The 15,258-nt window shown below is 40.9% G+C and overlaps 1 protein-coding gene across 2 annotated transcripts in view; it reads right to left on the reverse strand.

The window, feature by feature from the left end:
• PKN2 (protein kinase N2) overlaps window positions 1-14,261 on the reverse strand; it is a 58,428-nt gene extending 44,167 nt beyond the window's left edge. For both annotated transcript variants that reach the window (XM_082483215.1, XM_082483216.1), the window contains exon 1: window positions 13,939-14,261. In XM_082483215.1, the coding sequence (XP_082339341.1) occupies window positions 13,939-13,986 (48 nt within the window). In that variant the 5' untranslated portion in view covers window positions 13,987-14,261. The remainder of the gene's footprint in view (window positions 1-13,938) is intronic.
• Between the last annotated feature and the right edge of the window lie 997 nt (window positions 14,262-15,258).

The following is a 15,258-nucleotide window of genomic DNA, read 5'->3' on the forward strand; positions in this document are numbered from 1 at the left end:
CCTCACTGACCTGCAGTACAGTAATCCAAATCCACTTCTTATGACCCAAAATGAACCTCTGACATTTATACGAAGTTGACAGTGAGAAGTGTTGAATAGAAGTCTAGGATTTTAGCTGAAAGATTTCTTAATGCTCATTTAACAAGTTTTACTCTTTATGTTCAGTCTCGGTACCATCTACCAAGTAAGCTGTTTCCCGTTTTCCATATATACTTGTGTAGGATCTAGCTCTTGTTACCAGCACAGTTTCAGTATCAGCTAAACTGAAAATGGGAAGCATGAGTTTCCAAATAACCAATACACCAATGAAACCTGTAACATAACAGAAATAAAGCAGCGTAAATCAACAGCTTTTCAACGCATCATGTATGGACGTGCCTATAAAAGTAAATCTTAAAGGATATGCAATAAAATCAAGTTTACATAATAACAGCAAACAGTTCTCACCTTACAACTGCGTTCAACCAGGGGAATGATGTGTTGATTTTTATACTGCTGAGTATTCAGAAAGCCCACAATGAGGCATACTTGTTAGTGATTTCAATGCCCTTCCTTTTTGAGAGTGGGTAAGATTACACATGCATTCTATGTGTTTTCCAGCACCAGTCATGTGAATGGAATCTTGAACGTGGCATTTAACCTCTGTTTATCCTAAATTGATCCATTTTTTAATATTAAAAGCCTCACCCTATTATACAGGGCATATACACACAGTAGTTTTCACACACACAATTTTAAAAAACGTTCTAGAAATATTTGTTGCCAATATTCCAATGTAACTGATTTTGATATGCTCATACCTTTCAATATGTTCTTCAAGGCTAAAAGTTTTCCACTTCATTCCAGTTCAGAAGTGTTTTAGTTAGCAGCACAAGAAAAACCTTTAGTCGGTAATCAAAACTGTAGTGTGAAAAGTGTGTTAAACAGAAGTATAATATTCTGCTTTATTAATAACCAAGAGCTACAAAAAATGCTCTAGATATGACATTCATCAAAACTTTCATGAAGAAGCCCTTTAAGCTAAAGAAAGAAATTACTGCAGTCAGATGCTATTTATGGTTGATGTTTAACCTATTGCATTCCCAAGAGTACCTGCTATGTATTCCTCTGTAATGAGCTATCTAATCTAAAGCGTGTCATCTTTAGGAGACAAAAAATACAAACTAACTTCTGACTGAAAAATATCGGTGGGAAGACTTCTACTCGATCAAAGACACCACGATATTCTGACAGAAACTTAAATTTTAGGAGGTTGTGGCTATTTCCTAGCTGTATTTGAAAGGGGTGGGTGGGTATGCGTGCATGTGTGTTTGAGGGTCCCTCAAGCATTCTATTAAAGATGTCAAGAGTCACAGGACAAAAATAAAAAGCAGTCTCCATATCAAAAAAAGAAATTAAACTACACAAAAATAAAGTACAGTCTCAATCTGTCTACACCATCTTCCAAAATAAGATACTATATTTAGCTCAGGCTAGCATCCTCTTAACTGTACACTTCCCTGACCTCTCCGAGCATTACTGGTTTCTTTTTCACACCCTTCCCACTGTTTTACCTAGCCAGGACACAATGAACTGGCATTAGTATTAAAATTCTGGGGTACAGTCAATGCTTCTGCCTAAACACAAGTTCTCCCCATTTTCTGAAGATGCCAGACCCACAACGAGCTGTTCCCTTCTCCTTTTCCTAACCCTGAGGGAGGAAGTGGCATCTCTGACCATTCCCAGTATATGCCACCAAAATGCTTGTTGCTGCTGTAACTCAGATTTGCAGGAATTCCCAGTAGGTGTACTTGACTATGTGCTAAGCTTCAAGTATACTCATTGCGATAAAGAAACACTTAAATAATTCAGGAAAATAGACAGCTTATTTTATAACAGTGGAAAAAATCATAAAAGCAATTAGAAACATCTGACATTTTCAACATATATGGTTAGCAAAGTGCAAGACAAGAATTAGTGAAGGTAATCTGCAGAAAATACTACATGCTAGATGGAAATAAAGAAGAAAATAATTCAACTGCAGTCTGGAAAATGTATGTGAATAAATTCAGAATATGGACGGCTGTAGTTAAGTTTTAAAAATTTGTTTACTTGAAGTACTGTATAAACCTTAAATTGACTGTAAACTAATTCAAGTAAATGCAACAGACAGGAAGGCAGACAGATGCTAAAGAAATGAAATGTTACTTTTCAGTCTATAAAACAGTGGTGTCTATTGTAGAACGGAAAGAGTTACAAAAATGGGAGACCACTTGCAGAACTTGCATCTCCCTTGCCTTTCTTTCATACACAAGGTCATCTGGTTCAAGAATCAAATTGGAGTTAAAGAAACCAATTCCCACATGCATGGCAGCTGCTGCCCTGACTGTGTCACTGAGTTACTCCCATAAAAAAGAAACACTTCAAAAAAAGAACACTTTCATATTAGCGCTGGCAGCTAACCTGAAAAATAGGCAATGATACCGAATACTACTCTATGGCAGACCAATGTTCTTTTTCCTCCTGCGCTTAAGAAACTTCTACAGATTTTTTTAAAATCTGTTAGAATTAATTAAAGCTGAAGAATACATTCACTCACTCTCTTGTACAGAATCCTAATACAGGTGAACACTGATTTCTAAAGCATTTAAATTAACAATCATAAATTGTTTCTGCATTTTTGCAGTACGTTACAACAAAAGGCAGAATTCAAGAAAGGAGTTTGACCCTTAAAACAAAAATTAGCTGCCAACGAAAGCCATGTACTTTGCCACAGATACGAATTCTATTTGAAAAGCGCACATACAAAATAAAGGAAAAAAGTCAAATTTAGATATTACTTTGTGAAGTGGCTTATGTGATGAGGAATCTTATTCGAAACAACTTGGTAAAAGATGAATAGTTAAAACTGATCACATTTTTCTCCCAACTGACAAATACTCAGTTTGACTCAGACTAACTGAGTCTGAGTATGGATAAAGAAGTAAAGAACAATTAAAAAACCCTCTGAAATAAATTATTTTGTTCCAACATTAGTGCTACCCGTTTTAAATTTCAAAATATCATGCTTCTACCTCTTCAGGGGAGGAGAGACTGAGGACACAGATCCCAGCAACTTGAAGAAAAATCACTAAATAATGGGTTAAGTTTCAAGAACAATATTTAAATAATTTTCCTGAGGATCTCTAATCATACATATATTATAATTTGCAAATGATAACTTTTAACATCCAGTCATTCTCAGCCTAAAACACCAGCTTCATATGAGCTTATAAATAAGCAATAAACAAACTCAAATATTGAAGAAAACATGCTTCCATTAAAGGAGATTGCCGAGTCCTAAATGGGCAACAGTTCAAGAATGCTACACTAGTAGTCAGGCATGTACGATTTACAGTACTTTTACTTTTCTACTGCTGCCACTAAGTTTAGAACATGTCCTACAAAAAGGCCTTGCTGATTTAAAAATGTTCTGCAGATCCGTAGTATGCTTATTTTGGTATTTTTCAATACAAGTCTTTGAAACCCTGCCTTCAGTCTGACTCTGTCTTCTACAGCCTTTTGCTAGAATCTAGTTTACTGTATTCTGCCTCCTCACCCCATTACGCCCATGTAGTTCCCCATGTGCTCTGGACAGGTTATCAGCAGCATACGTCCTTACAACTTCAGAGGCTAATAACGTACTTTTGTCTTTTAAGAAAAGCTGATGCTTCTTTGTTGTCATTTGTCTTGTAATTTTAGCCTACGTGGTTTGAGAATTAGGGAAGAAATGTCATGTCATATGCAGATCTGTCTATAAAGGGAACATCCTCTTAAAACACATTCCACTTAATTGTTTTGCAAAGTCTTCCTGTATAAATAAACACATGAAGTAGAAAAGCAGCGGATGGTTTTACATATTATGCTTGTTAAAAGCAATAGGCCACACAGTCAACTTGCATTCCTCCTAAATTCTCAACAATAGTTTTGGAGGCTTTTGGACTTATGTTACTTTAAAAATCACAGTGATAAGATAATATGCATCACAATGATGAAAGAGCAATTTCAATCTCATTATCTTATAACCTAAGTTAATGTAAACAGTGTAAGACTTGAAATCTGTCATAAAAGGGGTTATGTTCCTCTTCCTGTGGAAGAGAAATAAGAAAGGTAGGCAGAAGACCAGAACTAAGCAAGTTTTTTTCCATTTATCTAAGGACTGGCATAAAGTTTGTTGCCCACATTACACAAACAAGCCAGTTCTTAGAGAGCTTTGGAACATCTGCAATCACCAAAAACACTCTCCTTGTTTACTCTAAAGATAATCCTTCACCACAACGGCACAAATTAAAAAAAAGTATCCCAGATTCTAATGGCATAGCTGAGTTAGGAAGGTAACTCACACAGAGTTTGTCAATGTGTACAAGGAAAAGGAGAAAGAATTGATAATTTTGAAAATTAATTCAACACCATGAGAACTTTAAAAACATGTTAATTACTTTGTAACCTCAAATTTGTTATTTATGCACCATATTTTCAGGTCTTTTTTATCCACAAATTTGGCTAGACCTCTGAAGCACAGCATCAGTCTTGTATATAGCAGTTCAACGTTCTCTTAAGTGGTGCTTTAATTGATGCTCACATGACCATTAGGAGGTATTCTTGCAAACATTCAACTCATCATTGTTTAGCTTTTTTTCCTACTAAACATTCAAATGGCTCAGTTATTGAGCCTTTCAGCAACTTACAAATGTATTAATACCAAACTGTAATACCTCACATTCTTTGTTATCTTTATGGACAGTAATTTTATATTATTATTCGCACAGTATGTTGTCTTCACTATAAAATTTGATCCCATCTGTTTCAATTGTATACTTACTTTTCTTTCACTTAAGTGGGAGAAATAGCAAAAAGAGTTGTGATTTTTCAAAACTACTCCTTGCCTTGAGTAAGTAAAAGGTTTAACAGCAACTTCTGAAAGCTAGCAAAGAACGTTGTGGTCATATTCGCCTAGTGTACTGCTACAAAACCTTAACACTGTTCTTAAACAAACTAAATGAAACTACATCTTCCATCCATGCATGGTGTCCAAAAGAGTTCCATTTTCAATGCCTTTTCAGACAAACAGGTTTTTACAGTCACGTGCAGCATACTGTGAGACCAGCTTGAAGAATGTGAAGCTAGAAAAGAATGGCCATAGACAGTGCATGGGCTGTTTGTTGCCTCTGTATTCATCTGCAGCAGAACTAGACTCTTCACAGTTCCCAGCTCAAAGCCACACATGAGAGTAAATCTCAGCCTTTAACCTGATAAACATTTTGCTGCATAAACCAGTATTGCAGGTAAAAAAAAAAAAGCACCCTAAAGAACCAGCAGTCCTATCCTCCCCTAACAGTTTGTTCCTGCCCCAGACCATTCACTGATATAAGCCAGTACAAACCTTTATTGGCCACACAGTGAACTGGATTGTGAACCTGATCTGGCTGCAAACTAATTGGGGGGGGGGGGAGCGGGACCAAAACAAAACTAACAACAAAATCCGTTCACCACTAGCTGTGTGTAAATGCAAAGCAACACAACATGGCACAGTCATTTTCAGCAGCAGTACCAGTTGACAATGTCTGACACTCTTTACACAACAGACTCACATCTGTATGGGCAACTATAACTTTTCCATCCTAAATTTACGTCACAGACCAGCCTTGCATCTTAGTGATCTGCAACAAAAACACAAACCGCATATTCCTTTTGACAGTTTTCAAAAATACATGTTAAAGTTCCTAAGTTCATAGCACCAGCGACAGACTAAACCACATCTTTTATAATATTTCATGTTTAATTAGCCAGTTTGTGTTTGGGACAAAAAGAAAAAAAGGAAAAAAAAAAGACATTTTTCAGATTCTTTTTAATCATCAACTCTCAATTTCTCCTCAAAAGTTACACGAAGTTTATCTATGAAAAAAATGTATATACAGATAGACAGAAAAATAATTTCAGAACAGCTGTGCACCACAATTATTTGCAAGTATTAATTCTAAATCATGCAAACAGCAATTACACTTACTTACTATTAGCTCATTCCTTTTAATAACCTATTTATTTCAAGTCTAACAAATTTGAGTACACAGAAGGATGTTACATAAGTACCTATGAATTTCACGTACATGTATTTTATTTTTAAATTTCATAAAGACATTATACCTTTAAGTGCTTCAACTATTAATTTTTACAAGCTAAAAAAAAAAAAGAGATAAAATATGTATATCAGCCCTTACATTCCAAGAGTTGAGCAATATCGTCCGTGTTTAAGGCCCAGCACTAATTCAGAAAACTACTACTGTTGAAGTAATCCACATGAGAAGTTCTCCTTTCTGACCTGATCTTGCAAGTGTTCCTATCACACTAACAGTCTCACGTTATTCCTGTGATTTATCTCAGAAGTTTGATACACTCTATTAGCACCTTGGTATTGCAGACTTAATGATGCCTTCTCCTCGCTATAGATCTGCTGCCTATTGTATTTTGTGGCACTCTAACAATGCTGTGGAAAGTTAGTGGAAAGTTGTGCCCCTGGTTCTTCTCAACAGAAATAGTACTGGTTCTGCCACTTTCGTTTTCAGGTTAGCATGTTCACCTGCTTAATGGAAACTTAAAATCTACGAGCCCTGCTACCATGTTGCTGGACAGCAAATGTTTGAAAAACCTCAACAGACAAAACACTTTGCTTCAGCACTGGGCTACTATATGTAACACTGCAGACATGAAACAGGTATTATAGGCTTCCGATTCAAGCTCTCTGATCTGTACTTATTTAGAAAACAAGTCAGAAATGCTCTGTCATTTAAAAACCAATATATCGCCAGTGAAGAAAATAAGGCTTAAAGAAATCCATAGGCATTGGAGGCAGAAAAAGCCAACTAATTTAGTCATGTCCACATTAAGTTTTTTAGCAACATAGTCCAGTTTTCCCAATTTGCATAATGGGCCAGAGCAAACTCTCCCTGGGTCGTGCTACATATCAACCTTTCTTTATGGCACAAAAAAAGAACAGGAAAAATCTGCATATATTAACTTTTTATAGCCCAGCCCTTCCCAGTCAAACATTTCTTATTTGGTACCTGATAGCTATCTATAGATCTACAATAAAATAACAAAGGCCTTTACGACAGATGTAGTTGTCCTAGCAAAATACGCTTATGCTAATATTCCTGTTTTTCCCCTGGGTGCCCAGCAGAGGTGACAAACTATACTGATGAAAGCACAGTTTGGCCATCATGGTGCACCACTCCAGAAGTGCTCTGTACACCACTGTAGCAGCCAACAGGAGCTACAGCCAAAGCAGGCATAATGCTGACACACCGTATACAAAACTGCACCTATGTCTAATATCAAGAAAAATAGAAGGTGTGGCCCACCCTTAAAAAACAATCAGATCACCACTACCTGCAGCTGGTGGTCCCACAACTGAGCCATAGTAACTCATCGCATGCACTCTCTCAACTCACCCTATTTGTGAAGTTAAATGCATTAGCCTGTATAGCTCGATTTCAGCCTCTTCTATTACCCACAGTACAACAGCAGCAGAATTCCTGGCAGAGCTGGTCCATTTAGCTGAACAAAAGCCTGCAACTGCACACTACTATCCTGTTCAGATTAGTGTCCGCTCACCACAGAACTGAGCCATATCCTCCTCACCAGCTACCAGAAGTTGCACCGGCAAAGTTGACGGATGCCACATAACTGCATTAGTTTGACAGACAGTCACAGAACTCCCAAAGGTTCAGGAAAGCACCCCACAAAGCACCACGAGAAAACCCACTTTGCTCCATAGGATGCATGCCCAGACTGCCATGCAAGTAGTCCAATTCACTGCTGAGCTGTCAAACGGTACGTAATCAGTAATTGTAAAATGGCAGTAACAAAAATGGTGGGGACTTGTGTCAGTGTGACATAATTGTACTGCTGCAGTTCAAATAAACAAACTAATCAGATATAATGTTACTGTAAGGACAGGCCCAAAGCATTTTGTTAACTATGGCACTACTAGTTTCTGTTTCAATGTAGTACTTCCAAATTGCATCTCAAAGTAACAGAAGTCATGGACTGGATCCTACAACATAAGTCTCATTTCTTTAAAAACAGAACACCTCCCACCCCCAAACACTAGCAAAGAAGCTACTTTGCTTGTGCCAGGAATTGCAGACCAAGCATTAATAATTAAAGCTTCAAAGAACCATACAAACGCCTTGCCCACGCTATAGAGCAGTATCTCAGGAGATGCTTCAGCTCAGTCCCTTCCTGAACCCATTCACTTACTGTATCCACATAGAGAAAACAAAACAAACAAAAAGCCTACCATCAACCAATCTGTACCACTTGTACAAGTGATTTCTAGAAAAAGCAAAACCAAAAAGCAGACTGAGACCCTTGTGCTGCATATAACACACCATAAGGCTTTGTTACTCTGAATCTAAGTAAAGGCCAGTAATGTCTTAGTCTCTAATTCAGCAAAGCACCGAGACATTGATGAAGAGATTCTTAATCCCACCATTAAGCCCTTAAACCACCGTTTCCCAATGTAAAGGACACGTTGATCTAGTTATTCTACTACAGATTTTAGGTTACATTGTAATGAATGACCATTCACAATGTATAAAACTGTTCCAGCAGAGCTATTACACATACTGTAACTGAATATACTTTTCTACTAGCCATCACTAATAATTTATCTCAAGTTAAAATAACAGATGTGGGTCTTAGAAAGACATCTGCTCTGATAAAGAAAATTCAGTCAAATGTATACAAGTCTGCATCATATAAAAGTTCCTACGTTAACAGGGAGACTGACAAAATTCAGAAGATGGAAAAAAACCCAAAGCAAAACAAAACCAAAACCCCCACCCATGCACCTACCTAAAGGTATTTTAAGGACTGTTTATGTTCCACTGAGAACAGGATGTATATTTTACTAATACAAGTTTTGAACAGCGTAGTGTTTAAAGAGTAATATATATCCACAATGGAAAAAAAATGAAGTGCTTCCCTGTATCTACCAGTTCTGGAAGCATTTGTAGGGACCTGAGAGTCCCAAGCAGCTGTATACACACATTTTCACGTCTAAACTGCAGTAGACTAGTTCAGGATACTTTCGCTTGAATGTGACATTTTCTTGTTCTGAAGAAACAAGAGTAATTCAAAATTATTTGAGGCTAATCTGTCCTAGCTGAACAGTATTTGAAGGCAGTCTTACTGCTGAGTGTTCAGCCTAATTACAATGTCTGTTCAAAACAGATTAATTAGGTTACTTGTACCTTTTTAAGGTGTCCTTAGGCACTTGACCACAGCTAATAATAAATACCCAGCACTTTTTATCTCTAAAAAAGCAAGCATCATTACCTCTATTCTGAAGATGAGGAAACTGAGACATGAATAAGCAAAGTCATCTGCCTAATGTCACCTAGCTGAGAGCAGAGCAGACAGGAATGAAATGCAGGTCTTCCGAGTCCAGTCCAATACTTTAACCCAACACGGTGATGTACAAGCCCCTGATTTTATATACAAAGAATCTTAGATTACACAACTATGCAACTGTCCAATTTATATAATGCAGACTAACAAAATACTGAGCATTTTTCAATCATATTCATTTTATAAATATTCTTGTTCCAGATATGAAACGGAAAAATAAAACAAACTAAAACCTATACTGGGTGTGGCATCATGTAAACATAATTTACATATATTTCAGTTGTGGCACTGTTCATCACTACTTTAAAAAGTTACCAATGGCCCTTAAACACGATTCTGGCACGAGATTTATGCTTTAAGATCCCAGAATATAGCATCTTAAAAAATTAGATGATCAGGGCTTCCATTAAAACAAAATATCCATTTAAAAAATCCCTTTATTCTGACCAATACAGAAATAATGCTCCATCCCTGGAGGTGTTCAAGGCCAGGTTGGATGGGGCTTTGAGCAACCTGGTCTAGTGGAAGGTGTCCCTGCCCATGGCAGAGGGGGTGCAACTAGATGATCTTTAAGGTCCCTTCCAACTCTAACCATTCTATGATAAAGACATTTTTGCCAACATTTTGTAATTTTAGAAATATGTATTATGGCCGAGTTTGAAAAACTCATTCCAAGTAGAGCCTTTAACACTTTCATTTGAAGCAAATGAGGGTCTGTTACATGCTTATTTACTTTAAGGCATAGCCCAAGTTCTCTATCTTAACCAATCAATCTAATTTTAAGCAAATAAAACCAAGTAATATACTGGGTTTTTTCTGGGATTAAACAGGTATTGTTTTGGAAGCATAATTTTGAGTGAACCAAAAATTTTCTTAAACTAAGTGTTGTAACATTAACGAGAAAAGTCTAAAGTTTAAAACATTTACATTACTGTCTAGAAAATAAGTGGTAGAGAACACCTAGAAGTACAAAATCTTCATTTAAACACTCTAAGTAATAATTTCCATTTCCTCAGCCATATCAACTTACTATGCTGACAACTATTATCACAGCCAAGAAAGCACACATCTTTGGAAATACATACTCCCTCACAAAACCTTTTTTTTTTTTTTAAATAATGATTTAAAAAAAAAAAGCCAACCTTTTTTCCATATAAAACTTAAGATTTTGTGGATGCCTTATTTCACAGCCTACAGCTGTTAAAGTGTAATTTTATTAGGAAACAGAGTTGCTGCTTCCACCAGGAAGTAAAGAGGTAAAGGCTGTGCAATTAACCTGAAAGCAAGCACTGGAAAGGCTAGTTTACAAAGTTCTAAAAGGATGGGAGACCAGAGAAGGAGAGCAGAATTTTGAAAGGGAAGGCAGCATCAGCAATACTGGTTCTTACCCCAGCTCCTTCCCCCTCCTACAAAAGGACCTGTACTGGAGATAAAAGGAGGTAAAAAGGTAAGCTGGCTTCATGTAATCTTTCAGTCTTTGGTAGTCAGGTAATTTTGCAGGTGAAGCTACTAAACAGAACAAACTGAAAAGAGGATTTGTTTACTGCCAAGTTTACTTCGTACTGTGCATTTGCTAACTACTGAGGAATCAGCATTGCATTTTTCACCTTGAACAAACATATGTGAAAACTTGCTTAGAAGCAAGATGTACTTTCCACATCCTATTAACTGCCTGTGAAAAGTTTAAAGGAAGATATAGAAGAACGGAGAAAACATTTTGTAGAAAAAGCAGGACAGAAATGTCTAGTGGATAATTTGCTAGCAGAGGTTTTTAAGAAACTACTCTATCAGATAAGGAGTCATTTTTTTAAAATATAAAACTGCCAGTGTGAGAAGTGCAATCTAAGGCCTATTTAAGGCCTGTTTAATTAAATCCAGTACACTTTGAAACAAGTACAATGCTTTACCGCTTTCTTCTGAGCGGTTAGTTATTTTGCCCTTTTGTTTTTCGTATTCTCTCAGAACCCACTTCACATCCTGTTAGTCAGTAGTTGTGAAAGTTTGCCAATCGCTGTATCAGGAAAGTTCAATTGATTCATGACTAGTGATCCACTTTTACTAACTTCATCCAAACCTAACAGATAACTACTTAGAGCACAGTGGAGTATGCAGGGCTATCATAACCACATACATGCAGAACATGCGATATCAGTAAGTAATGTGTTATACTGTTCACTGATACTCACTTTAGATTCCATGTCAGGATCAAGCTTGAGATTAACATTGGGTTTAACTCGTTTCCAGTAGGTTTTCATGAGTCTAACCACACATTGTTGATCTAGATCAGCCCAACTATGTGACACTTTCAACCTTTACTGTAGCCATGCATTCTACAACTTCCTCATCTTTCTGCACAAGATTGCAATATGCAAGTAAAAGCCCATTTTACATATAAGCACTTTTTAAGTTAGAGCTCTTTAGATTGAGGAAGTTTCCCCCTGAAGAAACACGAGTGAAATGGCGTATCGCACACTTCACTGTAGTTCTCTTTACTTTGGGAGCATGCCACTAAACTAGCTTTTACACATAGGTATATGAAGAGTAATTTGTTTTGAAGAATTCCCAAGAAAAATTATACTGATGCCTTTGCATTCCACAGTTAATATACACCACTACAAACAAAATGCCACCTTTACAGTGGTTCTTCCTGATATGGAAGTTCCTCTTTAAAATACCCAAAAGCTAGCAGTTTACAAAGCTTAAACCCTACTGGGATTTCCATGTTAACTTTGTAACCTTTCTGTCTTGCCCAAAGAACTGTATTTATCGATACAGAAGTTACCACATATAATGGAAGACAGAATGCAACCAAAGGAGCTAATCCATCCTGTGGGTTTTTTTTTGTTGTTTTGTTTTTAATTAGTACCACTGTCGGTTTCATCTTCCCAGAAGACAAAAAAAAAAAAAAAAAACCACCAAACAAAAAACGCACAAAACCAACCCTCCCCACTCCCAAAATGAAAAAGTCCCCCCCCAACAAAAACCCCCACTCATTTCTGTTTAAATTAATCTGAACCCCAATCTCAGTACTTCTACAGAAATTCTGCTTCTATTTAGCTTACCTGTAACACTACCAGAGTTACTTATTCACACAGCTCACCGCTTCAAACAGGTTTACCAGCTTATATATCACCGTATCAAGTTTGTATTAACATAGCGATTCTTCCTAGACACTTATGAACCACTGATTGAAGTTCAGCGTTTTAGGTGGATTCTTAGCCTTCAGCCATCTCATGTGCTACAATATTAAGTAGGCTGCTACATCTCTGTTGTGCCTTCTTTTCCTTTGTTACTCAAGTGAGCACATCGCTAACATTTAAAATTACAGGAGAATTTAACAGCATTTAAGAATAAAATTTCTCCTTTTTAAAGCATGCCTTTCTAATTTCCTTTCAAACATTAAATTCAATGCTTTCCATTTATGGACTTCTTACTTTGGCTAATTGTCTAACTATTAAATTCAGAGACACATTCTTTGCCTGGTTAACCATAACAACTTGCATAGATTTAGCAGTGTATATTTGAAAAAAAAAAAAAATTAAAAAAAAAAAAAAAAGAAGCAAGCTTTCTTCTGGACAAGGAAGTGGAAGAGCTAGCAGGTTGAGCTGACATTTAGAGATAAGAGCACAAAAGTGAAGCTCCCAAATTGCATCTAACCCTGCAGCTGACAAGCAGAAAATAACAGTTGCACAGGCAACCGAACCTGGGCAAACTACAGAGAAGGAAACAACCGACCCTTGAGTTTTCAGGACCTTTTACAGTGTTGGGGGCGTTGTTTGGGTTCTTTTGGGTTTGGTTTTTTTCTTTTTTTTTTTTTCCATAGTGACAAGAACCCTTGCCGTGTAACAAATAACTTTGGTTGGACTATTTTCTCCTCTCCATAGGCTCCGAGTTCAAGGCCTACATAAAGGAAGCTGCTCCGACTCCTGCGCGGTGCAACGTACAGAGGAAAAGCTCTTCGCTTGACCCCGCGGCAGGCGGTGGGGTGGCTACCGGGCGCCCCACCGGCCGGGGCCCGGACGAGCGCCGTGCCCGGGGCGGCGGCGGCGGGGGGACGGCGAGCGCTACCAGCCACAGCAGCGGCTCCGCCGCGCCGGCGGGAGAGGGCAGCCTCCGCGCTAACGGAGGGCGCTCCCCAGCCGGCGGGGGGCGCGGCCCGGGGCAGGCCCCGCCGGAGGGACGCGGCCGCTCGGCGGGGGGAAGGAGGGAGCCGAGAGCAGACAAAAGCGGGTCGCGGCCGGCAGCGGGGTGGGGCCGTGACCGGGCGGCGGCGCCTCCGTTCCCGGGGGAGAGCGGCGGGAAGAGGCCTGGGGTGGGCACGGGCTTCCGCCGCCTCCCCGGCCGGGCCGCGGGGTGGGGTGGGCGCCCCGCGCCGAGCGGCGGGCAGGGGGCGACGGGGCGCGGCGGGGCCGGCGGCGGCGGCTCCATCCTCCCCGCGAGGGAGGGGAGGAGAGGGGAAGCGGAGCGGGGCTGGGCTGGGGCGGCGCCCGGAGGGACGCCGCCGCTTACCTGGAGCTCGGTGAAGAGGATCTCCCTCTCGGCCGCGTTGGACGCCATTGCGCTGGGGTTTGAAGTCCGCACCTGGACGCTGCTGCTGCTGCCGCCGCCGCCGGCGGGGAGGGGAGCGAGGGAGGCGGGTCCGGGGCCGGGACTAAGGGCGCATCGGGGGCGGGGGGAGCGCTCTGTGCTCAAGCAGGCAGGGGGGCGCGGGAGGGGCCGCCGCCGCCCCCCCCTCCTCTCATGGGGGTCGCGCCGGGCGCTGGGGCGCGGTGCGGTCCCCGCCGAGCCGCGGTGCACTCCCCCGCCCTGGCGCGGCGCTCGGCCCTGGCAGCGCTCGGCCGCCGCGGCTGCTGCTGCTGCTCTTGCGGCCGCCGCGGATGTCGCACCATTTGGCTGTCACCCTGTCGCAAAAGCGTCGGCTGCTTTGCGGCTCCAGGAGCACGTGACGGGGTGTGTGTGTGTGTGTGGGGAGGAAGAGCGGGCTCCCTGGAGGCGGCTGGCAGCCCGCCCCCACACCCTTCCCCCCTGCGGGCAGAGCGGCGCGAGGGCGGCGCGCGCCTCAGCCCCTCGGTCCCCTCAGCACTTGTCCCTCGTTCCCCTCAGCCCCTCGGTCTCCTCGCCGCTTTCCTCCAGCGTCGCCGCGCTTCCCTGACGGCGCTTCCCCCCTCTGTAAAGCTCCAGCGCTGGCAGTCCTGTCGTTTCCCCCTTGTGGTGGCGGAGGGGGGGCGGGGGGGGCGTATGGCACGTCCCTGATGTTGGGGGTTGCAGGAGTTCGGCTCCTCCAGGCCTAGGAGACAGGTGAAACCTTCTGGCCCTATTTTAGCAAAAGCAGCTAGCTCAGGAAGGAGAGGTCACGCTTGTCTCAAGTGCCCGGAGAGAGGGCAGCCACCTGCCGCCCTGGGGACCTGGAACAGTGGCCCAGGAGGTTGTGGTGAGTGGGGGCTGTAAATGCCATTCTTATTAGTTTAAAGGGCTAAACATATATACGTGGGGTGCCTGGTGAGTTTGGGGGGGTTGGCACTGTTCAGTTAGTCTACAGAGCAATAAGCTTCTGAGAGCGTCAAAGTCAGTTTAAGTGCCTGGGAGGAAATGGTTACTCTTCCCTCTTGGCAGCATGTGACACTTGCATTTATTCTCAGTTTCCTGCCTGTGTCTGTTGAGTTTTTTTCACCTGTCCATAAACACGTACTTTCTGTTGGCTAGTGTATACACACACATGCATTCTCATTCCACCTTAATATTGGATGGTACATTGGGCTAATTGAACTCGTGCAAAATGCTGTGTGGAAGCAATTAAAACTTTTATTTTATCTGTGCAGTTCATGTCAA

Source organism: Vanellus vanellus (assembly GCF_965231255.1).
Source record: "Vanellus vanellus genome assembly, chromosome: 5".
Taxonomy (NCBI): domain Eukaryota; kingdom Metazoa; phylum Chordata; class Aves; order Charadriiformes; family Charadriidae; genus Vanellus; species Vanellus vanellus.